The 27,686-nt window shown below is 37.1% G+C and overlaps 1 protein-coding gene across 1 annotated transcript; it reads left to right on the top strand.

Annotated features, from left to right (window-relative positions):
- The first annotated feature begins 5,468 nt into the window (after nucleotides 1-5,468).
- LOC140327523 (vomeronasal type-2 receptor 26-like) lies at nucleotides 5,469-9,738 on the top strand. The gene is made up of 3 exons (XM_072406914.1): nucleotides 5,469-5,564; nucleotides 7,028-7,151; nucleotides 8,843-9,738. The coding sequence occupies exons 1-3, from the start codon at nucleotides 5,469-5,471 to the stop codon at nucleotides 9,736-9,738; spliced, it is 1,116 nt and encodes a 371-aa protein (XP_072263015.1).
- The last annotated feature ends 17,948 nt before the right edge of the window (nucleotides 9,739-27,686 follow it).

A 27,686-nucleotide genomic window follows, 5' to 3' on the forward strand; every position in this document is an offset into this window, starting at 1 on the left:
ATAGCTTCTCCATTTTGGCTTCATTTTTTAAATCTGTTCTGTTTTACACCTGAGGTTCCAGATGCTTTTTTTCATATGCCCTTATATGTAAAACCTTAGAATTAAATGAAGGCATACTTTCTTCATGCCATAGGCAAGAAACAGGAAATTCATCACAGGAAACCACATATACCAGATGAGAACATACATCACAGGAAAAGGAAATACAGCTCAGGAAATCAAATAAATTGAAACTTTATAATCAAAACTCATAAAACGGAAGCCACTCCAACTGAACTTTATTCAGTCGGACCAACTCTATACACCTGGAGCTGTGTTTTTGTTACAAAAAAAAGAAAAAAGCAAACTTTCATGATAGTATTAGTAGACATGCTATCTGTCCTATGTAAAGAGGTTCATGTGATTCTGAAATCTACGCATTTTAATTTATGGTTGAGATAATCTTCTGTAGATTGGACGTATAATAGGTGTGTAAAAAAATGGTAGATAATACCACCTGACTTGAAAATTATCATTATTATCATTACCACAAACCTGTAAGAGGTGTTACAATTAATTTCTTTCTGCATATGCCATTAGAATTCAACATCATAAACTGTAACAAGTGCACAGTTGTGTTATCTGTTCAGTATTTATATTCACACGTAATATTAAGTTTTTCTTTTTATTCACAGACCTCTGCCACGTCTCTATAGATATATTTTGACTTTTATATTTGCTATTGACGAAATAAACAACACTCCAAATATTTTACCCAACTTGACTTTGGGATACCATTTGTTTGATTCTTGTAATAATGCGAATAAGGCTGTGGAAAGTGTCCTGGAGATCTTATCTGGTTCTGATAACACAATTCCTAACTATTCATGCTCGAATCATGGCAAACTTGCAGGTGTTATAGGAGATCAAACCTCAGATAGTTCTTTACATATAATTCAAATTTTAAATATTTATGGATATGTACAGGTAAAACATTATCAGTTTATTTGTCAGTTCTAGTTGTGATGAGCTTGTTAGATCAGCAAAGCCCTGGCAGCTAAACAATCCAATTCAAAGCAAACTGACCTGTGAAGGGATGATATGGTAAGGGGATTCATTGCAAAAGAGCACCCTTCCACCCCAGCTTCTCTATAGCAGAGGTCCCCAACTCATGGTGGGCCGCAGCTCTGGTCAGTGCACCCCTAGTGAGGTCAGAGAAGGACCCCGCTTGGGAAGGCACTGACAATGTCCACATCTCAGACTCAAGGTGGTGTGTGGGTTGTGTTTCTGGAGTGGGTGGGTTCTGGCATCATGACGTCACTCTGGAGGGATGAGTGACACGTGGCTCCCTAAGCATGCACAGTCCAGAGTCCATAAAATTAGTGGTCTGTGACAACCAAAATGTTGGGGACCAATGCCCTATAGAGAACTTTCAACCCTCAATGGTCAGAGTGAATAGTTCAATATGCAACTGCAAATTATAATGATAGTGGATATTAGGGGTGTGCCACATTATTGCACATAAATTCCCTAGTGGCCTTAGAGGGTCATTAAAACAATAATACCAATCATGTTCGGTAGAAAGATATTGCAGATAAAATGTCAATGTTCCCTATATAATTCTTGCAGTCAAGGTTGAACTTGGAACTCAGGAGGGCCAGCAGAACAGATTTTTTTGTAAGGTAGCAATGACTAGGGGCCCACCGGAGGGCACTAAAACAAATTTAGACTGGGCTCCTCCAATCTCCCAGTGGGCTAGTCCGATCTTGCTTGCAATACACAAATGTTTTTTTTTTTTGCCTACTGTTAAAATGTACATTTTTTTGATGCATCTCTATTACTAAACCCCAGATTTGTTATTGCAATATTTAGATCAGCTATGGAGCAACAGATCCTATTTTAGGCAATAAACACATTTTTCCATCCTTCTTCCAAACTCTCCCCAGTGATCAAACCCAGTACCTGGGGATTGCCAAGCTGCTGAAATTTTTTGGCTGGACATGGATTGGTATTATTGGTGCAAATAATGATTCTGGAGAGAAACAGAGTCAAGAGTTGAAAAAGTTAGCATCTGAAAATGATCAAATAAATTGAAACTTTATAATCAAAACTCATAAAACGGAAGCCACTCCAACTGAACTTTATTCAGTCGGACCAACTCTATACACCTGGAGCTGTGTTTTTGTTACAAAAAAAAGAAAAAAGCAAACTTTCATGATAGTATTAGTAGACATGCTATCTGTCCTATGTAAAGAGGTTCATGTGATTCTGAAATCTACGCGTTTTAATTTATGGTTGAGATAATCTTCTGTAGATTGGACGTATAATAGGTGTGTAAAAAATTGGTAGATAATACCACCTGACTTGAAAATTATCATTATTATCATTAACACAAACCTGTAAGAGGTGTTACAATGAATTTCTTTCTGCATATGCCATTAGAATTCAACATCATAAACTGTAACAAGTGCACAGTTGTGTTATCTGTTCAGTATTTATATTCACACGTAATATTAAGTTTTTCTTTTTATTCACAGACCTCTGCCACGTCTCTATAGATATATTTTGACTTTTATATTTGCTATTGACGAAATAAACAACACTCCAAATATTTTACCCAACTTGACTTTGGGATACCATTTGTTTGATTCTTGTAATAATGCGAATAAGGCTGTGGAAAGTGTCCTGGAGATCTTATCTGGGTCTGATAACACAATTCCTAACTATTCATGCTCGAATCATGGCAAACTTGCAGGTGTTATAGGAGATCAAACCTCAGATAGTTCTTTACATATAATTCAAATTTTAAATATTTATGGATATGTACAGGTAAAACATTATCAGTTTATTTGTCAGTTCTAGTTGTGATGAGCTTGTTAGATCAGCAAAGCCCTGGCAGCTAAACAATCCAATTCAAAGCAAACTGACCTGTGAAGGGATGATATGGTAAGGGGATTCATTGCAAAAGAGCACCCTTCCACCCCAGCTTCTCTATAGCAGAGGTCCCCAACTCATGGTGGGCCGCAGCTCTGGTCAGTGCACCCCTAGTGAGGTCAGAGAAGGACCCCGCTTGGGAAGGCACTGACAATGTCCACATCTCAGACTCAAGGTGGTGTGTGGGTTGTGTTTCTGGAGTGGGTGGGTTCTGGCATCATGACGTCACTCTGGAGGGATGAGTGACACGTGGCTCCCTAAGCATGCACAGTCCAGAGTCCATAAAATTAGTGGTCTGTGACAACCAAAATGTTGGGGACCAATGCCCTATAGAGAACTTTCAACCCTCAATGGTCAGAGTGAATAGTTCAATATGCAACTGCAAATTATAATGATAGTGGATATTAGGGGTGTGCCACATTATTGCACATAAATTCCCTAGTGGCCTTAGAGGGTCATTAAAACAATAATACCAATCATGTTCGGTAGAAAGATATTGCAGATAAAATGTCAATGTTCCCTATATAATTCTTGCAGTCAAGGTTGAACTTGGAACTCAGGAGGGCCAGCAGAACAGATTTTTTTGTAAGGTAGCAATGACTAGGGGCCCACCGGAGGGCACTAAAACAAATTTAGACTGGGCTCCTCCAATCTCCCAGTGGGCTAGTCCGATCTTGCTTGCAATACACAAATGTTTTTTTTTTTTGCCTACTGTTAAAATGTACATTTTTTTGATGCATCTCTATTACTAAACCCCAGATTTGTTATTGCAATATTTAGATCAGCTATGGAGCAACAGATCCTATTTTAGGCAATAAACACATTTTTCCATCCTTCTTCCAAACTCTCCCCAGTGATCAAACCCAGTACCTGGGGATTGCCAAGCTGCTGAAATTTTTTGGCTGGACATGGATTGGTATTATTGGTGCAAATAATGATTCTGGAGAGAAACAGAGTCAAGAGTTGAAAAAGTTAGCATCTGAAAATGAAATATGCATTGAGTACATTATTTTGATAAAACCAGAGCTGAATGATGAAATTCAGGAAACACTTCAAAGGAAAATAAAAATGTTTAACAAATCAACCTCAAAAATTGTTGTACTTTGTTTCCAAACATTCTCCACAATTCGATTTATTGCTCAGGCATGTGGAGGTGATCATGATAAAACTTTTATTGTACCAGCTGGTCCCATAGTTCACATTTTGCTAGCATCGAGGATAAAGTCATCATTTCATGGAAGTCTTGTATTTTCACCGGTTACAAAACAGATACCGCATTTGAAGAGCTACTTAGATGAAACTACACCTGGTAAGCGTCCCAATGACATTGTATTGGAACATATACTTGCAATTTATTTTAACTGCTCAACTTCCCATCATTTGTTAAATTTATATATCGAAGATTGCTTGGACATTAAACTTCATCAATGTGATAAAAATATAAAGTTAAGTCAACTTGGTCGTCATGCACACTACACTTCTGATTTTGGAATGACATACCAAGTGTACAAGGCAGTTTATGCCATGGCACATTATCTAAAGGAAATGCAATTGTATCTGTACAAGAATCCTGAAAGAGGACGCTGCAAGTGGATGCAAAAGGTTGCAGAACTATTACAATTTTCCAGGTTTACATTTGTTGAATACATCATTTGTGGATACTTTACATTTACATTACATTACATATATCTGTATAAAAAAGAGAACTTTCTGTTTCCTGTCAAAAGTTATGAAGGGCTCATGTGTTATGTCTTTAGTATGCATGTTTCATTTCTTTCCCTAGTCTTCTAGGGTGTCAGGGTCACCCCACGCAGATAGCACGGGATCATCCAAGGCACGGAGTCTAAGTGACACCAGGTCTTCATTAGGGTACCCCGCAATTCTAGGGTGTCAGGGTCACCCCACGCAGATAGCACGGGATCATCCAAGGCACGGAGTCTAAGTGACACCAGGTCTTCATTAGGGTACCCCGCAAGGGATGATGGGCCAGTAGCCTTGAGGCCACTGGGCTGTTTACTGCTGGGGGTCACCAGTTCGTGACCTTTGGTCAACCTACCTGAGGAGGAAAGCAGGAGCTGCCAAAGGGGAGGATTCTAGGTACATGTCTTGGCAAGCAGCAAACAAGCTTAGTTAGAGTCCAGGCACAGGTCAGGGCAGGCAACAAGCAAACCTAGTCAGAGTCCAGGCACGAGTCAGGGCAGACGGCAAGCAAACGTAATCAGAGTCTAGGTATGGCTCAGGTCAGGAAATACAAGAGGCACAATCCAGAGTAACAAGGTAACTTTTACAAAGTAACCATGCCAGCCTCCATTACTGCTGAGACTAAATAGACTCTGCCCCTTTGAGGAGCTCCTCGTCCCTGTGCTGTGTCATGACACATGTATATATATATATATATATATATATATATATATATATATATTATATAAGGATTATTTTTGTATTGGATTCAATACAGGTATTTATTATTGAATCCAATGCAAAATTATTTGAATTTCCCGCCGCGCCTTCCGCACACCAACGCATGCACCAACGTCTCCGGGAAACCCCAGGGAATGTCACTGCACTCACTGGCTGAAGATCCAAAGAAGAGGAGGCCACCCCAGGATGAGATCCATCGGGCTGGATGCAAGAGGACCCAATGGGACAATGTAAATGCGTTTTTTTTTTTGTTTTTAGCTACCATGAGTGTGGCTAGGGGTTACCACTTTTTTTACCCTGAGCCACACTAGCTAATACCGCCTAAGTTAGGAAACGCAGAATAATTATTGTTTTTTTATGTAGATCTTTTCGTTGTTAATATCTTTTCACAAATAAAAATGTATTGATTTTATTTAACATGGTTAAGAAAAATGTCACTGATGTCCCCTAGTAATATGCTATGGTCATGTTGTTAGTGTATGTCCCATAAAGCATCATTAACATACCTGACAACTACCTGGCAGATTTAACACTGGCCACTTACAGCCCATATTTAAAGGTGCGAACAGATGTTTACCTTGCCAACTAAGTGGTTGACAAAGTAAACTTCAGTTCAGATATTCTGAATGCAAATTTTTGCCTTATTTTTGCTGAATGATCTTACTTGATGATTTATTGGTTATCCTAAGTTAATAAGAAGCAAGCTTTTGGGAACTTCCTTATGTCTCAGCTTCATGCATTTTACAGTTCAATGGAGACATATAAAATGTTTGTAAATCATGCATCTTTAGTAACTTATTTAAAGTATTGGTGGGTAAAGTTATTATAAATTTATCTTATACCTGGTTTCCATATGTGGTGTGAAGGGGAAGGTGATGTCATGATCCTTCTTGTGACATGAGGTCCTAACAATGCTGAGGGTCCTAAATCCTCAAGTGGGGCATTTTGTATGTGGCATTTTGCATGCAGTGGTGATCCACTATTAAATAAATTGACTTATTAATTGTGTGCAAGGTCTGCCTAATCTACACCAAAATTGTTTAACCAGAATATTCTCAACAATGTGTTCCTTCTTGTAGTACTTTTTACGAAGAGTCCATTTTCAAGATCCTACTGGGGAACAAATCTATTTCAATGAGAAAGGAGAAATGACTACATTATATGCCCTGCATTCATATACAGCTCTAACCCATAATACCATACAATTCAAGCTGTTTGGATATTATAATACATCAAATGATGAACTCAAGCTAAACAAATCAATAGTGCAGTGGAAGCACGGTTTGGTTAGTACACAATGCTGACATTACTGAAAGGTGAACATGGAAAATAGCATAAAAAATAGCAAGGAAAATGGAAATAGCATAAAATGTGCATGCTACCAATGTGCATGTTTTGGGAAACAGGGTCTAAAGGGTTCCTAAAAATGATATATTATTGTGAGCCATGGACCATCAATTACTTTCTGATTTTTTTTTGCCTTCGGACGTTTGACCATTATCTTTCAATATAATCCTAGGAGGATCTATATTCTCAGGTTATCTGTGGTATAATTTTGTAATGTATCTAGTTTTAGGCTTATGGCAAAGAATACATTAGACCAAGATGAGTACTCATAAGTAGCCTCACGTTTAATACCAACATTAAATTGTCACAACCATTTCCAAAACCCTAAATCATTGTATCTTTTTAGGTTCCTGTTTCTAGATGTTCTGAAGAGTGCCCTAAAGGTTATAGAAGATTCATGAAGACGGGAATTCATCATTGTTGCTTTGATTGTATTCAATGTTCAGATGGAGAAATATCTAATATGACAGGTGAAATATTTTGCTGTGTATGTGGCTGGTTCTTCAGATGTTAATCCATGGTGGCTCACTAAAGCCCATGTGTTTGGGTCCTTTGCCACTCTTCTCCGCACCTGCACTTAGTGTGCTGTGTGCTCACATGCATTGCAGGGGCATATGCAGCTGTGGGCCTCAGCTGAGTAAAAGCCAACTTGAAAGCTGGGGTCATCTTAAAGAAGCAGAGGCTATATTAGCCTCACCTGTTCAAATGCTTGGTGCTTTGCACCAGATTTAGCAACTTTGCACCAGCTCTTTAGCATTTCGGAGTCTACCTAGTGTGTGCCTAGCCCATACCTTGCCCTGACCTTCTGCCTGATTACCGATGCTGCCTTGTCTGTAGTGCATTTCATGACTACGCCTGACTCTTCCACTGGGTCTGATATACTAAAGCTCTCCAAGCCTGGAAAAGATACACTTTCATCAGTGAATCTGGGTTCTCCAGCAAACCAGGAATGGATCTGGTTCGGGATTAAAAATATTTGCTAACAAATAGCAAATTACTTTTAAGAAATCCATTTCTGATTTGCTAGATACCCATGTACACTGATGAAAGTGTGTTTTCTGCAGCCTTGGAGAGCTTTAATAAATCAGGCCCAATGTCTCTACACAGAAGCCTACCTCTACCCCTGGTCAGTCCTCTGGTGGGATAACCCTGGGGGTCACAACATGGCGGCACCTTCCAGTGAACTGCCCAGTATTACTAGGATTAGGTGTGTCGCTTATATTACACACCGTAGGTAATCCCACGGCAGCTGCCGGTAGGGTGATTGTTACAATGTTACTGTAGAAAATAATAAAGTTTGCATTGTGTACACAAGAGCAACTTCTGTATCACAATTGTAAATACAGTGTCCAGCCCAGAATAAAAAAAAACTATGTGGATGAGGTAGTTCAGAGGTTTGTAAACTCAATAATTGTTGCTTAGCCAAAATTTCCCAACCACCAACTATCATATCCCCAACAACAGAAGGAAAAAAAAACATTATGTGATTCAAAATGGCCATAACATAACATAATAACCATCATACATAGGGAAAATAAAACATCAGGTAATATAACATCCAATAGGATCCATGCAGGTCCTGAAAACAATAACAGTATCAACCACACTATCCTGAGATCTGCAAAAACACTGATGTTATTGGTTTTCTGCCACACTGTACTCCAAAGTCCTTGGCCATTACAATTCAATCCCACACTTGGGAGACACCTGAACTGCTGTGGTGGTACAAACTAAGTGGGAGAGCTGAGCTTCCCGGGATAAATGCATCACATATTCTAGGAGGCTTCGAGCTCCTTTTGCTCATGACCAATCTCAATTTAGCTAATTTTTTTTGTTCAGAACTGTTTTAAACCCTGCACAGTCCTCAATGTAATCCATAATAAAACTATGGCTCATTGTGGATGATATACATTAACTATGTATCAAATGGAAAAATGGCAGAATCATGGCTAAAACTGCCAGACCAATAATAAATACAACCGTAAAAGACAGTCATGGTTCTCACCAATGTTAGACTTCAAACCTTTGTAAGTTTATTTCTAATCTAATACATGGGAGCTGTCTGTTTTGCTATCTGTTCAGTTTCATACCAGGAAATATATATATATATATATATTCAGTTTGGTTGTATGTTTAATAATTTTTATTTTCCTTTTGGAAGATAGGGGATCATGTGTGAAATGTGCAGAAGACCAATGGACAAAAGATAACATCCAGTGTGTTCCAAAACCAACTGAGTTTCTTTCTTACAAGGATGATTTAATTTCCATTGTTGTATCAGTTATCTCTGCACTATTTTTTGTGAAAACCTCAGTTATCCTGAGCATGTTTATTGTATACCGAGACACTCCAGTCATCAAAGCTAGCAACCAGAACTTGAGTATCCTGTTACTGGTCTCCATTATGTTGAGTTTCCTCTGTGTGCCTTTGTTCATAGGTCATCCAGTACATGTAACCTGCATGCTACGTCACACTTCATATGGCATCATCTGCTCGGTGGCTGTGTCTTCTATTCTGGCCAAGACTTTAATGGTATATTCAGCTTTCAAAGCCACTAAGCCTGGAACTTCTTGGACAAAAATTGTTGGACTAAAAATCACCAACTCAGTTGTCTTTTTTTGTTCATGTATCCAGGTCTTAATTGGCCTAATTTGGTTAACTACTTCACCTCCATTTCCAGAAAATAATAACAATGTGGACAAAATTATTATTCAGTGCAATGAAGGATCTCTATTGGCATTTTCCATACTGCTGGGTTACATGGGACTTCTAGCAGCTGTGACTTTCATTGTGGCTTTCCTGGCCAGAAATTTACCAGATAGTTTCAATGAGACCAAACATATCACCTTCAGCATGTTGGTGTTCTGTAATGTCTGGATCGGTTTTATCCCAGCTTATCTGAGTGTTACAGGGAAAAACACTGTGCTTGTAGAGATATTTGCCATAATTTCTTCAAGCATTGGAATTCTGGGCTGCATATTCTTTCCCAAATGCTATATAATTTTGATGAGACCAGATTTAAATGTCAAAAATGTTATATTAAAGCTCGCTCATTGATATAACTGTTCCATTCGTAATTTAAAAATTAGAATTAACTTTTATTTCTTTGATACCTTTGTGTAATGTTCTCACATATCAATTGTAGGTCAATATGATTCATTTTATACATGCATATGAAAATGGTTAAAACCATGTTGTTGTTGTTTTTTTTCTTTTTGTTCTGTTGGGTATAATAAACTTCCTGTTACACAAACGCAACAAAAAGTTAGAAAAAATTTCACTGAAATGAAATCCTCCCCCAGGCAGTAAACTTTTGGATTCCGCAGCATTGTGTTCCTTTCAGTCTTTTGCTTTTAATGATTAACGATGACACATTAAAAAAAGGGACACAAAAGTCCAGGTACAGCAACTAACTAGTATCTGAAGTAGGAGTCAGACTCTTTATAACATTCCAACACATTTACAAGCCCTAATAGCCCGGTAGGTCCAGTGAAATGCTTTTACCAGCATCCTAGGTTTAAATCAGGATTACATGTCATTTTATTTTAAATTGCAGGTATAAAAAATAAAAATATAGGGATCAAGGCCCATTACTCCTTAAAAGACTTCAGATAAATACAGTTTAATATTAGGGAGAGCAAAGCTCCATGGCTGGTTGGAAAGTGTGATCCAACAAGGAAACAGAAAATTACCTACTAAGGACTGCTAAAAAAACTACATCAAAGCCAAAAAAATGCATGTGAATAAATACATCCATGCTGTATTTATTTAGAACAATTTTCAAAAAGGGAAAAAATGAAATCACATGGTCTCAATTTGTTTCTCAATCAAAGTCAAATCAGCTCTTTATCCAGCGGCTACTTACCAAATTTCTTCTTTTGAAAACACAGAGAAAGTTTTTTAAAGGAGGGGACATTCCCCTTTTAAATAGCTGTTACCAAAACATAGGTACTATTTGAAGATGCCGCTTTTTATGTTTTGGTGTCAACTAAAAAAATATAGGACAAACAGAATTAGAGATGAAGATATGCAAATGGCACTTTAAGACTTACCAATTAAAAAAAAAAATATTGGGCGTTGGGCTTTTAAGTGGAATTAAACTAAATAAATCACACTCAACTTTACTTCTGTAGAGTTCTCAATCCATACGATGCTGTCATCGTTTGGGTCCCGTGCTGTCCTGTACTTTAACTTCGTTTTGGCATGGAGTAAGCACAGGTGCTACCTTCTTTCTCCGTCTTCTTTCATAGCCTGACATACCCTGATGTGAATGGGAAAGCCACTTTGAGTGCCACATCCACTGCACATGTGTATGAGTGGCATTTTTTCCCCATTAGAGGAAAAAGCAGCCAGAAGCCTCCAGGGATGTGTTACATTGGTGTAAATATCGTGGTGGTAAATACAGAAGTGAAGGGGGCTTAACTCTTTTTTTAAAGAAATAAAAAAAGTAGATATAACTTTACATTAAAGGGTTGTCTATTCTGTTATGTAAGTTAAACATTGGTGATATGTCTTATTTAAGTGCTCTTTTAATAAAAAAAATAAATCTGACTTCCAGCTCATGAAAAATAGGTCACTGCCTTTGAAAATACAAACACCTGGAAGATTATCTACCATGGCATGCAGACTACATATCTTTATAAATAAACTCTTAAATGTCTTTATTGTATGGGTCTTTAGAATCAAAGGTCTTGTCATATTTATTATGTTACAGGAACGTGAAAAAATAATTTCTTAGTTTGACAAAGCCATAAAAGTTCAAACAAACAGGAAATAAAAATATAATGTATTACATTGTACATGTATACAGAAACAATCTAAATAAAATACCATCTCTTGTATTTCTCCAACACCTTAAACGAAGTTTATTTCATCCAGTGTTCTTACACACTGCCTAGCAGCTTGTAGTGCACATGCACTGATAGACGAATTACATATATACCATTTATTACTTTATATTTATATGGATAAGACAAGGAGATTTATGGAAGGATATCGGCTATAATTCATGTTTGATACTGTTTAATACTTGATAAAATGTTTTGATATGGTTTACTTTTTCAGACCAGGACCTTAGAGTGTTATTAGGAAAAGACAATCTGTATTTAATACAGGATATTTCCAACATGGGGACATCAAGCATTGGGGGGAATATTTACTGTTTATCAATATAACTATGACAATTACTGTTGATTTTGAATATTTATCTGCATAAAAATAATAATGTAATAATTATGTAATAATCTAACTATGGTTAGTACACAAAACAGTAATTACAAAATGGCTAAGTAATGCAATACTACTATAGACACCCATAAGACTACAATCAGCAATATCTTATAGCTACCTGCTAAGAGGTTATTGAGTACATCAGGAGCCTACTTCCTTCAGAAGAGGACTCCATACCAGCTTATCTAAGGAGACCCTCAGGAGACAAAGAGAGCAAGCAAGAGAGCTAAATTCTCTCAGTTCCCATTTTTATATAGGTAATTCCCATTAGGTATCCTTTGGGCTCTTGGATTGGTTACTAGATGTGGTCTGTAAGATGACTATTGGTTGATGCACCCCCCTAGACTGGGACTGGTCACTATAACTTCAGGAATTTACTAGGCCTCCTAGCTAAGTTGATATATGAAGCTGGAGGTAAAACCAGGCGGGGTCATCTAATTTTTGGTTGCACCAAAAGATCTGGATGGGCAATCACCCCCACCCATCTGTCCAGCTATTCATCCAACTCCTGCTGACTCTGCTTTATTATTATGGGAACTGAATCTGTTTGTCTAATGTCCCTAGTGTCACTGGAACTCCGTGGAAACCCTAGGTGGTCTGACAAATAGAAACAGATCACCAACATCCCCACACATATACATTATATATACATATATATATACATCTATATCTATCCACATATATCTAATATTATCTATAAACATTCTTGAGGTGCAACAATTACCTTTGTGCCATGTAAGTACTTGATGTACCTTTGCAGTATTTTTATGTACAATTTACATGTTGTGGGTATACTGTATTTGATAAAAATTTTGATTAATATAGTATGAAGCACTGGTAGATTTTATGATAAAGTGTATAACTGTGTATTATGTAGTAGGCTGTAGTGATTTATTTGTAATGTACACTTATACAGCATTGCATGATTGTTAACCAACTGGCCATTAAGCCCGACCATGTTCGGGGTAAAAACTTTTGCAAAAAGTGTTAAACCCGAACTTTTCTCACCAGGTGGTTAAATGTAAACAAATGTTATATTGCAATCCGATCGTCATACATTGTATGACAATCGGATTACAACTGAAAGCAAATACTTACCCGGTTCCCGCAGCTCCTTTAGCAGCAATAAAAGATTTGCTATTGCTGCTGGCATCTGCAGTGAGATGTGAAGCACAATGCAGAAATCCTACATTGTGCTGTGCATCTCTCTGGAGATGCGAGCAGCAGCAGCAGCGTCTCTGTCTCTGTGAGCAGGGCAGGGAAATCCCCCCCTCACATCACTCGGAGGAGGAGTCATCTTCTGGGTGATGTGATTGGTGATGTATGGGGGTGTGTCAGGGAGGGAAATTTTAAAGCAGATTACAATGTAATCTGCTTTTAAATGGTTTTTACAGTACAAAAACACCACACAACATGAAATAAAAATAAAAGTACATTTTTGAATAAGCCCGACCTTGGTACGGGCTAAAAAAAATTACTATTTTCGATAACCACTTGATGATTTTAATATAGGGAGAAAAGTTCGGGGTTCTCGAAAATAGTAACTTTTTTTAGCCCGTACCAAGGTCGGGCTTATCGGTCAGGTGGTTAAAAGTACAATTTTTTTTTTACATGATTGCGTGTTTCAAACTTTTTTTTATATTCAGGATATCTACTAGACCCTTGTTCGGACATATTTCTGTAACTTACAGGTCTACAATTTAAAAAAAAAAATGTCATTAAAAACAGTGTAACTCTTTTGGTACAGAAATCTAGACATCAGTGTAACGCCCAGGTGGTTAATATCTATTCTGGTTTTCAGTTCAACAAATCTTATTTATTTTTTTGTCAGAAAGACTGGCAAGCCTCTAGACTGACCATGTCACCATTCAGGCACTTGGTCAGTCAATGTGTTTGGTTAACCCACATGGTAAAATCCCATTTATGTATTGAAATTTTCATCACTAGATTTTGCCATTTTTTGATTGTCACTATATGTGCTTGTTATTACCTTGTACATCAAATTGCAAAAGGTCCATCTAGTTCAACCAAAAAGGAAATAAACAATTTAAAAAACCTTTCTAGATAGACCTAAAGCAAATTACTCCAACAGAGAACAAATTGCTTCTTGATTCCAAAAGGTAATCAGGTATTGCCTGGATCAACAGTCTCTGGTGTCAATCCTTAAATTACCTAATACCCAGTTATATTATGTGCATTCAGTTTCAGTTTTGCTATGAAAAATTGATTGAAAGTGAAATTAAATGCAATGACTTTCTAAAATGTGTTGTAAGTTTATTGAAAGTATTTAAAGCATGTTCATAGACTTCTGGATTAGCTGCTGCCATTCCCTTCAGTAGGGAGTATTGACACTAAATAGATTATCATTGGATCTTCTGTTTGGACATAATCGGGTCCAGAGTAGTTCCAGATTCCAATAATTTGCCCGCCACAGGCCCTCACAACATTGGGACCATGTTATGGAAAAGAGACCATCTGTCCTAACAATGGCCCTTTCACTATTGGAGGCAGTCAGATATATGGTTTCACCAAAAAAAAGGTCTACTTTTTGCCCATTTCCTTCCTTGGTAAACCAGATTCCAAAGGATTGTGTATGGCTAGAAGGGAGGCACACACATTTCTTGCCTCCATTTTCCATGCACAAAGGTCCCAAAAGTAATAAAGGTAAGGCACTAGCACTACACTTTCACCTAGTTTTCCAGCAAAGGAGCGCCTGGAACTGAACTCCTAATAATTTCCCTGCCACAGATAACTCACAACACTGGGACTATATTGTGCGAATCAGACCATCTGTCCTAACGATGGCCCTTTCACTATTGGAGGCAGTCAGAGATATGGTTTCACCAAACCAAAGAGCTACCTTTTTCCCATTTCCTTCCTTGGTAAACCAGATTCCAAAGGATTGTGTATAGCTAGTAGGGAGGCACACACATTCCTTGCCTCAATTTCCTATGCACAAAAGTCCCAAAAGTAATAAAAGTAAGGCACTGCCACTACACTTGCACCTGGTTTTCCAGCAAAGAAGCGCCTGGAAATGAACTCATAATTTGGAAATCTGAACACTTTCACAGAAGTGCTAACAAGGCCGTGTTTTAAAGTTTAATATCTTGAAATAACCCCAAAAAGTTTCATCTTTTTGGGGTTGTAAAAGTAACACCCTACTTACATGCAAACAAAAATAGTTAATCAAACATGTCTTTCAGTAAAACCTTGAGCCAAAAATTAATTTCTATACCTAGAGTTGGGTTTGTCTTGCAAAATATAGCTAAACGTCTGAACAATTATCATAGAATTATTAGACATGCTTTTCTGTTGAGTCTCAACTGATTCTTTAATCCATGAATTATGGAGGACATAATTCTCTGTAGAATGGATATGTGTGGATGCATACATACAGATATATAATAAATGTATTTTTATTACTATTATCATTTTGTCAAACCTCCATCAGAACCCAACATTTGAGCATTCATTTACGCTCAACAAGTGCAAAGTTGTGTTATTTATTACTTACTTTGTTATTTATTATTCAATATATATCTTCTATATTTTATTTTATTTTTTCACAGACCTCTGCCACTTCTTTATAGATATATCTTGACGTTCATCTTTGCCATTGAAGAAATAAACAACACACCAAACAAACAATGCAAATAAGGCTGCGGAAAGTGTCATCGAGATTTTATCTGGTTCAGACAACACAATTCCTAACTATTCATGTTGGAATCTTGGCATACTTGCAGGTGTTATTGGAGATCAGACTTCAGATAGTTCTTTACATATTCATCAAATCCTAAATAATAATGGATATGTACAAGTGAAAACATTATTGTTTAATGTGTCAGTTCTAGTTATAATGAGCCTTTACATGAAAACTAACGGAACTAACACTAGCAGTCGATCAGTCCAAATCAGATCAAATTTATCTATGTGAATAGATGATATGGTTAGGGGATACATTAGGATGGGTTGTTCTCCCACCTCAGCTCCCCTATAGAGAGCATTCAACCCTCACTCACTAGAGTTATTTAGGCAATAAACACATTTTTCCATCCTTCTTCCAAACTCTCCCAAATGATCAAACCCAGTACCTGGGGATTGCCAAGCTGCTGAAACATTTTGGCTGGACATGGATTGGTATTATTGGTGCAAATAATGATTCTGGAGAGAAACAGAGTCAAGAGTTGAAAAAGTTAGCATCTGAAAATGATATATGCATTGAGTACATTATTTTGATAAAACCAGAGCTGAATGATACAATTCAGGAAACACTTCTTAGAAAATGTGAAAGATGTTAAAATGTTGAAGATGTTTAACAAAACAACCTCGAGGTGATCATGATAAAACTTTTACCAGCTGGTTCCATAGTTCACATTCTGCTAGCATCAAGGATAAAGGCATCATTTCATGGAAGTCTTGTATTTTCAACACTAACAAAACATATACCGCATTTGAAGAGCTACCTAAATTAGCCCTGGTAAGCGTCCTAATGACATTGTGTTGGAACATATATTTGCAATTTATTTTAACTGCTCAACTTCCCATCATTTTTTAAATTTACAAATTGAAGAAGACTTCAACGCTAATCTACATTGATGTGATAAAAATATAAAGTTAGGTCAACTTGGTCGCCGTGTACACTACTCTTCTGATTTTGGAACAAAGCAGTTTATGCCATGGAACATTATCAACAGGAAATGCAATTACATCTGTACAAGAATCCTGGATGCAAACGGTAGTGGATTTATTACTTGTTTTTGATTTGTATTTAAAACATTACTTTGTTTGGAATAAGAAGAAGAACATTTTCTGTTTTCCTGTCAAATGATGTGGAGAGCTCCTGTACAGATTCTGCTTTAAAGCAGACCTAATATGGCATTGTAACATTACATTAAAAGATAGATAACTTTTATATGTAATGAAAAATGTCTTTTAGAAAATTATTTTAAACTTTATTTTCTAGTTTGAAGGGTAGGGCCCCTTTCCAATGCCCATCGTGGCAGTAAAGACTGACTGGGAAACCCAGAGACTCCTGGGATACATATGTCATGTATACCAAGGGGATTAGGGCTTGCAGAAGGGGCTTTCCCCACAAAGTTAAGAAAATGCCATTAATGCAGGTAAAAACATCACCCAATCTTGCACTTAAGCACTATGACATCAAGTAACGTCAGCAGAAGAAGGAAGAAGATGGTGATGCCCACTCATTTACCTGCTCCCAAAAGAAGAAGAAATCAGTCATGGTATGGGACAAAATGGAATCTGGTAGATGACATTTTTTTTTTTTAAAGATCTACTTCAAATCACTAGTAAGCTTGTTCTATTTCCTTCTCTGGTCTTCATATTAGAGTTGAGCCCCCTTTATCTTTGATCCAATGTTTTTTTCTGTTGGAAATGCAGGTTCCTGCACACAATTGGGATGATTTACTAAAGGAACATAAGCTTTTTACTTACCAAGGTGGAATATCACTCTACAAGGGTCGTTCGGACGATGGACGACACCGACTGTACACACTGCAGATTTTCGCCCGATATTTGGCCGATGCCGATTATCGGGTGATAAAAATCTGCCGTGTGTACGTAGCTTTAGTGAGTGCAGGGAAAATTCACTTTGCCAAAAATACCCAATCATGTGCAAGAAACAAAAAAACAAATAGAAACTTTGTTTTCATGCAATATAGCAGTTGAAGTCGGCAGAGCTTCATTTCATTTACTTAGCTAATTCAACTTTCCCTTGTGGGGGATAATTCATTTTTCTATAGGAATAGCTTACCTTTTTCAGTAAATCAAATCTAATTAGTTTTACAATTGTTATAAATGTCACCTGATGAAACTTTGAACAATAACCTGATATGTTAATAGCCATGTTGTTAGTGCACATTCCACAATGCATCTACAACATACCATACTTTGGGAGCCAATGGTAACACTGCGTGGGGCTTACAGACATTACATAAGGGGTCAAAAAATGTTAAAATTGCTACAGCTCAGAGATAAATATTATTTATTATTACACAGTACTCATATAACGCCAACATTTTACGCAGCCCTGTACAAAGTTTATAGTCATATCAATAGCTGTCCCTCTAAGGGGCTTGCAATCTAATGCTTCTACCATAGTCATATGTCATTAACACAGTCTAAAGTAAATTTTGGGGGATGCCAATTAACCTAACTACACGTTTTTGAGATGTGGGAGGAAACTGGAGTAGGCGCAGGAAGCCCATGCAAACATGAGGAGAACCTGCAAACCCCATGCAGATATTGTCTATGCCGAGATTTGTACCTGGGACCCAGTGCTGCAAATGGCAGAATGCTAACCAGTGAGCCACTGTGCTGCCCATATGGGATACATAGCACTCCCAGGATTGTGGATTCTGGATTGCATCATCCTCTTTAGTGTAGACTCATTGCCCTAATTCACCAAGCAAAATTGGAGGCTTGGTCACGCATTCATATTCACGATCCAAAATCGGAAGCCTTCGCTCAATTCACCAACTAAATTTCAGGAGCTGGCATATTTGCGTGGAAGTTATGAACAGAAATGATCTCTCTGCTGCAGCCACGCATCCCCGGCAGTTTTACACTGGCGAGGTTGCATTAAAAGTCACTGTTCCCCTAAAAAAATCATTCTTTCTAATGGCACACATATTACCCTTAGCCCTAAAAAAAAATGTTTGTGCTGTTCAAATGTTTAAAACATCTATAAGCGCTAAGAAAAAAGCATATTTTAAAATGACTTATTTCTTTTCTGTTGGGCAAAAGTTACCTGAGATCAGCTCCTCTACATAGGCACCTATCCAAAGGCATACAATGCCTGATCAGAGGAGCCACCTGGGGGTAAATATTGCAACGTTCCGCTGGTGAAACCTCGGCTTTGCCATCGGACTAGATTTTCCCACAAAATTCACAAGCACACACACGTTCTTGTTTGTTTCTGTAGATATATATGTACATGTGTGTACATATATATATTTATATATATATACATATACATATATAATTATATACTTCAATATTATATATATATATATATATATATATGACGCATGCAGAGACGTCACCGGGAAACCCCGGTGATCGTCACTGCACTCGCCGGCTGAAGCAAGAAGACAGAAGACGTCTCCGGAGGAGCTGTGGGGAGAAGGTTAGTATTTTTTTTTCGATCGACGCTGGATCATCGCAGCGGGGACCAGGTAAGTAATAGGAAATTAGGTAGTGAGAAAAGTTCGGGTCTATCGATTTTTGCAAAATCGATAGACCCGAACCAAGGTCGGGCTTAACGGTCAGGTGGTTAATAGAATATCTGTTTACTGGTGTACAAATCTAAAGGATCATATCGATCAATGATTATGAAAAGTCCAATTGCAAAAAAAAAACAAACAGCCAATTTTGACGGACTGTGCAAATGCTAATTGCAAGTGAATTTCTATCACCTGTGCGCTTAAGTTTGAGCATATATAAGGATGTAGTTTAACTTGCTTTTTACTTTTTTTTTTACTTTTTCTTTCTTTTTTTCTTTTTTCTTTCTTTCTTTCTTTCTTTCTTTTTTTCCTTTCTTTTCTTGGAGGAGCTGCTGTTTTGTGTATTATCCTAGTTAATCTATGTTGCTATATTTGGTACTTTGCTTACCCTTTAGCACAATAGCTTCTTTTTTTATTATTTTGAATGTTTTAATGTCTATTTTGCAATTTTGAAGTCAATGTTAATTTTATGTTATTGTGTTTGTGGCCATATTGTTTGATTGCAAATTTCTGCCTTTATTACCACTTTTCAATGTTTGTCCTGCATAAATATTTTCTAATCCTAGACAACTCTTATATGTAAAGTAAACATTTTATTGTTCTTTATATCTACTAGATTGTAAGCTCTTCGGGGCAGGGTCCTCTCCTCCTGTGTCACTGTCTGTATTAGTCTGTCATTTGCAACCCCTTTTTAATGTACAGCGCTGCGTAATATGTTTGCGCTACATAAATCCTGTTTATTATTATTATTATTATTATTATTAAGTGCAACACCCTTGCAGCACTGCCCGTCGCAGCGATCAAGACTGAATGGGAGCGCAGAGCCTCCAGACATACATGGGTCACACATCCCGGGAGGCTCTGACTGCTCCTTCTGTCCATGCCCAATCCTATTCATGTGCAGAAGAGGAATTTTTTCCACTAAGGGGAAAGAGATGCCAATCTCACGCATTCGCGCAGCTAAATCATCTTTTTTGATTCTCCCTTTTAGCAGGCTGATGGCCCACGATGACATAGGAAAAAGTCAGGAAAAGAAGAAAAAAGATGGTGGCGCCTGGCACCAGGATGAAGAGAAATCCTAGGACGACGCAGGATAGCATCAAGAAAAGGACCAGAGCCATCCAGGGATCTGTGGGATTAAAGGTGTGTTTTTATTTTCAGTTTCTGCTTTGACATGGTTGAACACAGCCATAGTCTTACTTGCTGTCTACACTACATGCAAAAGATGCAAAATTGATATTTCATGAAAGCACACATCAAAACTCAAAATTAAACATCAGGAATCATTTATTTGGTTCTTAAATATTTATTCCCCCAATAAATAAAACAATGTTATTCTTCATAAAGAAGGAGGAAAATGCCATATTGGTTGTTAGTGGGAAAATATGCCCTCAGAATCCATAGTGATTGTAAGGAACAAATACGTATTGGTCACTGATCATTAAATGGAAAAATTGTCTGTATTGGTGGTCAGTAGGAGGAAGTGTTAGCATTGGTGGTCTGTGAATGTAAAAAATAGTTTTACACTATTGTGATGCCAATTTCATCTGTCTCACTTGACCAAACAAATGCTTTTTGTTAATAATTGCATAAATTATCTTAATTAAAAGACAAATAATATTACGATACCAAAAACAAGTAACCATCTTTTTCCTCTTTGTTTTTATATTTCTTTTTTCTAATAATAAAACAATTTATAAATAGGCTTTATGCAAGTACATTAATTAAATACATTGGCAGGTGAATTTTTTATAATTGTTTACACATAAAAGTCACAATATGTGTAATTCATTGGTTAAACCTTTTTTAATATATGAATTCCATTTAGGATGAGACACGTTTTGAAATATGTTGAATAACAAAATGGCTTTTAATTACATCATTAATATAATATATAGAATACAATTTAATGTAAAAAGTGTCATTTAGAAATAGTTCATTAGTTTCATAGTCCAATTCTTGTGTGTGTCATTCAGAGTGAGTATGTGTAAAAATATGCATGTCTATATGTGTGTGTTAATGTGAGCCTTTAATGTCACTCTGATATAACTTTCTTTCAGAAACTGGCCCCTCTGTCCTACTCATGTAAGTCTGGTGTAACACTTAGTGTTGGTCGGTAATGGCTCACTATTCGATTCGACAGGTATTCAATCAAATAGTGAGAATTTCTCCGGGAGATCAAATGCCAAATCGAAGACCATTAAAGTCAATGGTGAGAGAGTTTGTTTTTTTAAGGGTCTTTGAAGGGCTGCAAGAGCAATCAGATTGCACTTGCAGCCCCTTACCAGTTGTATGTGTTGTTGGTTAGAGAAACACATAGTACAGCGCTGCAGCAGCAATTGCTGTTGCCGCGCTGTGCTACTACTATGTATTCTTGGATAGAGTTTCTCTATCCAAGAATACAGGGCACTCTATTCTCTATTCTATTCTCTATCCAAGAATGTAGAGCCCAGAGATCATAGTGGAACTGTAGAGGTAATCTGCAGTTCAGTATCCTTTGTGACGTCACAATGGAGCTGAACTGCAGATTACCTTTACAGTTCCACTACGATCTCTGGGCACTACAGGTGATGAATGGAAACTTGTCCCCATTTATCACCTTAGTGCTTGGACATTGTAGTGGAGCTACAGAGGTTTGAAGTTCAGTTTCCCATGAGACATCACAATGGAGGTGAACTGTAGATTTCCTCAAGTCCCCATTCATCGCCTATAGTGCCTGGAGATCCCGCAATGACAGGAGGATTCCCATGGCTGCATAGCCGCGGGAATCATAATGTCATTGTGGGAAAACCTGTAAAAAAAAAAGTTAGTTAAAAGTTAGTTTTTTTTAACACATTTTTTTCCCAAATTTTTACAGTCGAATCCCGTGTATTTCGGGTCCGGTCTATCCGAATTGGAACAGCCATATTCAGGTCAAATATAAGGACAACCCAAATTCGAACACCAACACTAGTTACAATCCAACTTTCCTTGTTTTGTTCGAATGAGCACCAGATATAAACAAAAAGGGGAATGGAAGAACACCTATATCAGTCCCTAAATCAAATATTACATACACCAATACAGTTAGTAACAATGTAATGTTGTTTCTAACATTCGTGCCCTAAGGAATTTTTAGGAAATATACCATTTTGAACTTAGATTCAATTGAATCATTTGTTAAGCCACATCTTTATGAAACTGGCTAGTCTATAGATTGATTGAGTGCCATACAAATAGTTTTAGCTGTTGTGTGCCTTTCCAAACTTGGACAAACAAAATCATACAGCGCAATAACTTGGTCCCACACATTCATACAAAATTCTTATAGAAGTAATATTAAAAATAGACCCCATAAATTTCTTTCACTAATCAAATTTAGATATGCCTGTTTGTGTTTGTTACAGCTATGGCTTATGTGACATATGTTTCCTCCTCCTAAAGTTAAACCTAAATACAGCTGCTTAAATACTGCCTAGCCATTGAACAATATTTTGGGTCATGGTGTCAGAACATATTTTCTGAGTTATATTTATTTTTTACTTTTTTACTTAGTTACATAAAAAAGTATAGGATAACAGACCATCTAAACGCTCTCTAAAACGTTAAAGAACAAAGCAAAAAGTTACACTGCCATACCATATCTGTAGGCTATGAACAACCAGTACGCAAGTAATATGGTAAGATCCTACAACAGTTGCAAGCTTCAAATATGACTCTAACCATGCTGTTGACCTCCATCTCCCAGCCTTTAGGAGGGGTTCAAATTTACTGCATGGCACATAACTTAAGAGCTATAAAAAAATATCAATTGGAAGAAAGGAAAGAGGAAATAAAGGCAAGGGGAATAGAGAGAAGTCATTTTGAAGGAAATATTGTATTAGTAGTAAGGTCCTATGAACTCTATAAGATCGTAGAAATGCTTTTCCACCGCTATAGCAGACACTAGGGGCTCCATTTATAAAACAGGGAATTTGACATTCACATAAATATTCCTTGATGGAAATCAGTTACTACTATTGAAAGACGTGGACCTAGATCTTTCCCACCAAGTCAATGTTCGAAGGAATGTCAAATTCCCTGTTTTATGCATAGAGCCCTAGGAGTATAGGATTCTTCAAAAGTACCAGATCCTGCAGAACTTTGGGCCTGATTTCTTAAAGTTTTCCAAGACTGGAAAGGATATATTTCATCAGTGAAACTGGGTGATCCAGCGAACCTGGATTGGATTTTTTGCTATTTGACAACAAATATTCTGAATCCTGGACCCGATCATTTGCAGGTTTGCTGGATCACCCAGCTTCACTGATGAAAGTGTATCCTCTCCAGCCTTGAAGAGCTTTAATAAATCAGGCCCTTAGTGGACTTAGTGGCCTTAACACTAGCCATGAGTTCTTCCATGTGCATAATGCCATTATTTCCAACCACAACTAAACAGGAGGATGGAAATGCACAAACTGATATCAGTTATAAGATGTGTTACTACAGGATTTATGAAGACTTCAGGGCAAATGTTATACGATGAAGAAGAAAAAAGGAGCTTTCACTTGGAAAACTCTGAGAAGTGAATAAGCTGTCCAGTTTAAAAGGGTTGGCCAGAGAGGCTGAGTCTTCCACTGACATCCATTTCCAATTACACAAAATTGGTGAGCCCTAGCATTGTGAATTCATGAATCATAATTTATCATGGCAGTCATCCACGCCAATTGGAAAAAGCTCATTTTTCCACCAATACTTCTGTTCGCTCAAGTGATGAGTGACCCCAGTCCACTACCTTTACTAGGTGAGAGGCAAAATAGCATCAAGAGAAGTCAAGGACCCTTTGGTCTCCTACTTGTTTGGAGAAAAGTAAATGTTTCCAACACAATGGGGTCATCTGTTCCCCCACACAAGTTAAAAACATGACAGTGATTAGTTTTCAATACGCTGGGAAACCTGGTAATGTCTCTAAAAAATATTCATTTAAAATACACCAGACATTCCCAGGACATCAACCAAAGGCTAATATTTCTGTTAGTAATCATCTGCCATAACACCCCACAAGCCTTAAATAGGTTGTAGAGGTCTACCTTAAGTCCACAATCACAACATATTTTAAAAACAAAACAAAAAAGAATGAAAAAAACAACACGTTTCTTGCTATGTGTAGACAAAAAAGAACAGTGTGGAAATGGATCAACTTGAACAATTGTTCAAGGTTGCCGGAGATATTCACAGAGAACTTAAGCCTTTAGAAAAACCCAGAGCTCCATGATTCCTTGCATTGTGTATAATAGATAGGGGTACTTACACTAGTCTCTGCTCTGTACAGCACAATGGGGTGACTACAAATAAAGACACTCTGAATTGACCATAAATCATGGCAATAGACTTGATGGATATGCATTTCGCTGCAAAGGATAAAAGGTATCTATGGGCACTGACCGAAGACATATTTTTGGAATAACAAGAGGAATGAATTACCCCCTAACCAACTGCATGAATGTTGCTTAAATATCACAGAATAAATCTACAAGCATTTCTGTGCAATGGATTGCTATGCATATTTGTCAGAACTATACCACTTTTGCAGGTTTTATTAACTGCAACTATAAGCATATTTATTTTTGTTTCTGAATAAATTTCCACTGTATATATGTACTATTGTACTACTATATACTACTATTGTAAATGTCTATTGTGTTCTTACCAATTTACCAACTTATTTTTACTCATAGTAATTTTCCTAGCTTAAAAATCAATACATATATTAGCCTGCCTTTGTCTTGTCTGTGAGTAGTAAAATGTTGGTTTGTCTTGCAACTAACAACTCTCAGGCTGAAGGGAGAAAAGAGAAGAATTTATTTTTCATGATATTCAGGATATTGCTGTTATGGAAATATTGTTGACAATGTTCTTTATTATTTTTATTTTTGTGACACGGTTCAGTGATTGCAGCTCCACATCTGGATGTAACCTCAACATGAAGGAATATACATTTGAGTATGAATTTTTTCAGAAACATGACTACGTTATTGGAGGAATATTCAGTGTACATTCTTGGGTGACTTTATGGCTATTTGACAATGGCCTTTTTCCCAACCAAATGTGTTCACTGTAAGTAAATGAGCTCATAAAAAATAGAAAACATGAAATGGTAAATATTTTGGGACATTTCTTTTTGACTATTACAACCAATCATTGTTCTATTGTCATGTCTGCAGTCCATAAAAAAATAAAAAAGACATCATCGACATGACTGGTATAGTAGCAAATTTCCGACATAAAAAAAGTGTTTGTAGCAAATAAATGGATGTACAGCTTTGCATCAGACGAGTAAACACACTTTATGTAAAATCTTAAATTAATTGTGAATACATTTGAGTTAGACCAAGCCATTGAACTGATTCTGCTTTTATTATTTTTTATTTTATTTTTTCCAAAATTAACTTCTCACAAGGCCCTCCTAGTCCAAGACTAAGGGTGCCATGGTGGCTAGGGATGGCATTTATCACATTGGAAATCACATTGGAAACTTCAAGCAATCACATTTTACACATTGTCAATACATGCATCTAGAGATATGCTCCTGGGAGGGCACATTGTTCTGGTCTGTGCAGGGGACTGCAATCGTTCTTAGTGACCCTGACTGATGATGTGCACATATCCATCCTTGTACTGATATGCAGCACCAAAGTGCCAAGGTCATATATAGAGCACTGAGATCTGGGAGATATAGTTACATAGTTACATAATAGGTTATGTTGAAAAAAGACATAAGTCCATCAAGTTCAACTAGGGAAAATAAACATATCCCAGATATAGGACCCTATAAGACATAGTTGGTCCAGAGGAAGGCAAAAAAACCCTGGTACAATTTGCTTCAACAAGGGAAAAAAATTCCTTTCTGATTCCATGAGGCCCTCAGATGTTCCCTGGATCAACAGTCACTGTTATTTTTACTTTAAAGCCTTAATACCCAGTTATATTCTGTGCTTCTAGAAAATCATCCAGCTTTTTCTTAAAGCAATCTATAGTAGTTCTGAAACTAGTTCCTGAGGGAGCCGATTCCACTTTTTCACAGACCTTACAGTGAAGAATCCCTTCCTTATCTGGAGCTTAAACTTCTTTTCCTCCAGATGCAAAGAGCGCCCCCTTGTGCTTTGTAATGATCTCAAAGTGTAAAGTATTTATACAGGGTGATCATATCCCCCCTTAAACGTCTCTTCTCAAGGGAGAATAGATTCAGTTCAGCTAATCTCTCCTCATAGCTGAGCTCCTCCATTCCTTTTATTAATTTAGTTACCCTTCTCTGCACTCTATCTCTCTCTCTCTCTCTCTCTCTCCCTCTTCAAATCCTCTCTCCCACTCTCTCACTTTCTCCTGTCTCTCTTTTCTCCCTCTCTCTGACCTCTCCATCTTATTGGTCTTTCCTCTCTTTTTCCATCTCATTTTATCTTTCCCTATATTCTCTCTCTCTGATTACCTAGTATAATCTCTTTGATTACTCTAGTATAGATCTCTTAAGATAGATAGGGTAAGATAGGCTCACAATTCAGCAGTTTAAAGAAATAAAAAAATAAATAAAAAGGGGTACAATATTAGGAAATTTCCCATTTGCTACATTTTATGTCTAAAATAAGTTTTTATTAGCTATATATAGTTATAAAGAGAGATAAATTTATGTCCAAGGACATGTTAATTTCTGCTGCATTTCAGGGAAAGTTTACATTTTAAAACATTTTTAAAAAATTATCCCAACACTTATTTCCTCTTACACAAAACATTTTCTACTATTGTTGCTAATATAATTTATTATTTATAAATTATTCTGATAGTTTGGCTGTTGACATGCTTTTCTCAAACTAATTCTACTATGTTTGGATCTAGAATTCACCAAACCACTGATAGCTGCAGATGGCAGTAGTAGCACCATTAATAGGCAAACCACTACAGAAAGTGGTCCAATTATATGGTTTTAAAGTAGCAAGGGGAAGATTCCTCCTACCCTTTATTTGCCACTTAAGCCATCTCATTCACTGTAAGGAAAGACAGTAAACATGATATATTACTCTTGAGTCATAATTAGTACAGTAGGCATTGCAATTTACTTGAGCCACCGACTGCTTTTGGCAAACTGTGCTTGATAGGTTACCCATTCCAAACACAATATTTTATTTGTATGAAGCATATCAATGATGGTTTATCTTCAAGAGCTCCTCGATTTTGCAGAGAATGGGAATCTATTTTAGGCACACGAATGCTCTACCAGCATAAAACTTCATAGTCTTTAAACAAGATGTTGACTAGCTGGTACAGTACTCCTGATAAAGAACACAAATGGTACCCTGAGATTTTGGAGCTTTGCTGGACGTGTTATCAAGCAGTGGGCTTTATGAACACATTTGGGGGAAATTCCCCTTGATCTGTTTATATTGGTGTATGATTGTAGAACTTTCCTGCATCCTGTCAGCAAAACCCGACAGAGCAAATCCAAGCAATTTTAAGAAATATTTTAAGAAGTTTGGACAGGTGAATCTGGAGGGTAAAGCATATGCAAAGAAAACTTCAGCA

This window comes from Pyxicephalus adspersus, chromosome 3 (genome assembly GCF_032062135.1).
Source record: "Pyxicephalus adspersus chromosome 3, UCB_Pads_2.0, whole genome shotgun sequence".
NCBI classification, from domain to species: Eukaryota; Metazoa; Chordata; class Amphibia; order Anura; family Pyxicephalidae; genus Pyxicephalus; species Pyxicephalus adspersus.

Excerpts from the sequence above, each read along its gene's own strand:
- LOC140327523 (XM_072406914.1), top strand. The coding sequence starts at position 5,469 with ATGTCACTGCACTCACTGGCTGAAGATCCAAAGAAGAGGAGGCCACCC. Across the intron at positions 5,565-7,027 it reads AGAGGACCCAATGGGACAAT|GTTCCTGTTTCTAGATGTTC; the intron begins GTAAATGCGTTT and ends GTATCTTTTTAG. Across the intron at positions 7,152-8,842 it reads AGAAATATCTAATATGACAG|ATAGGGGATCATGTGTGAAA; the intron begins GTGAAATATTTT and ends TCCTTTTGGAAG.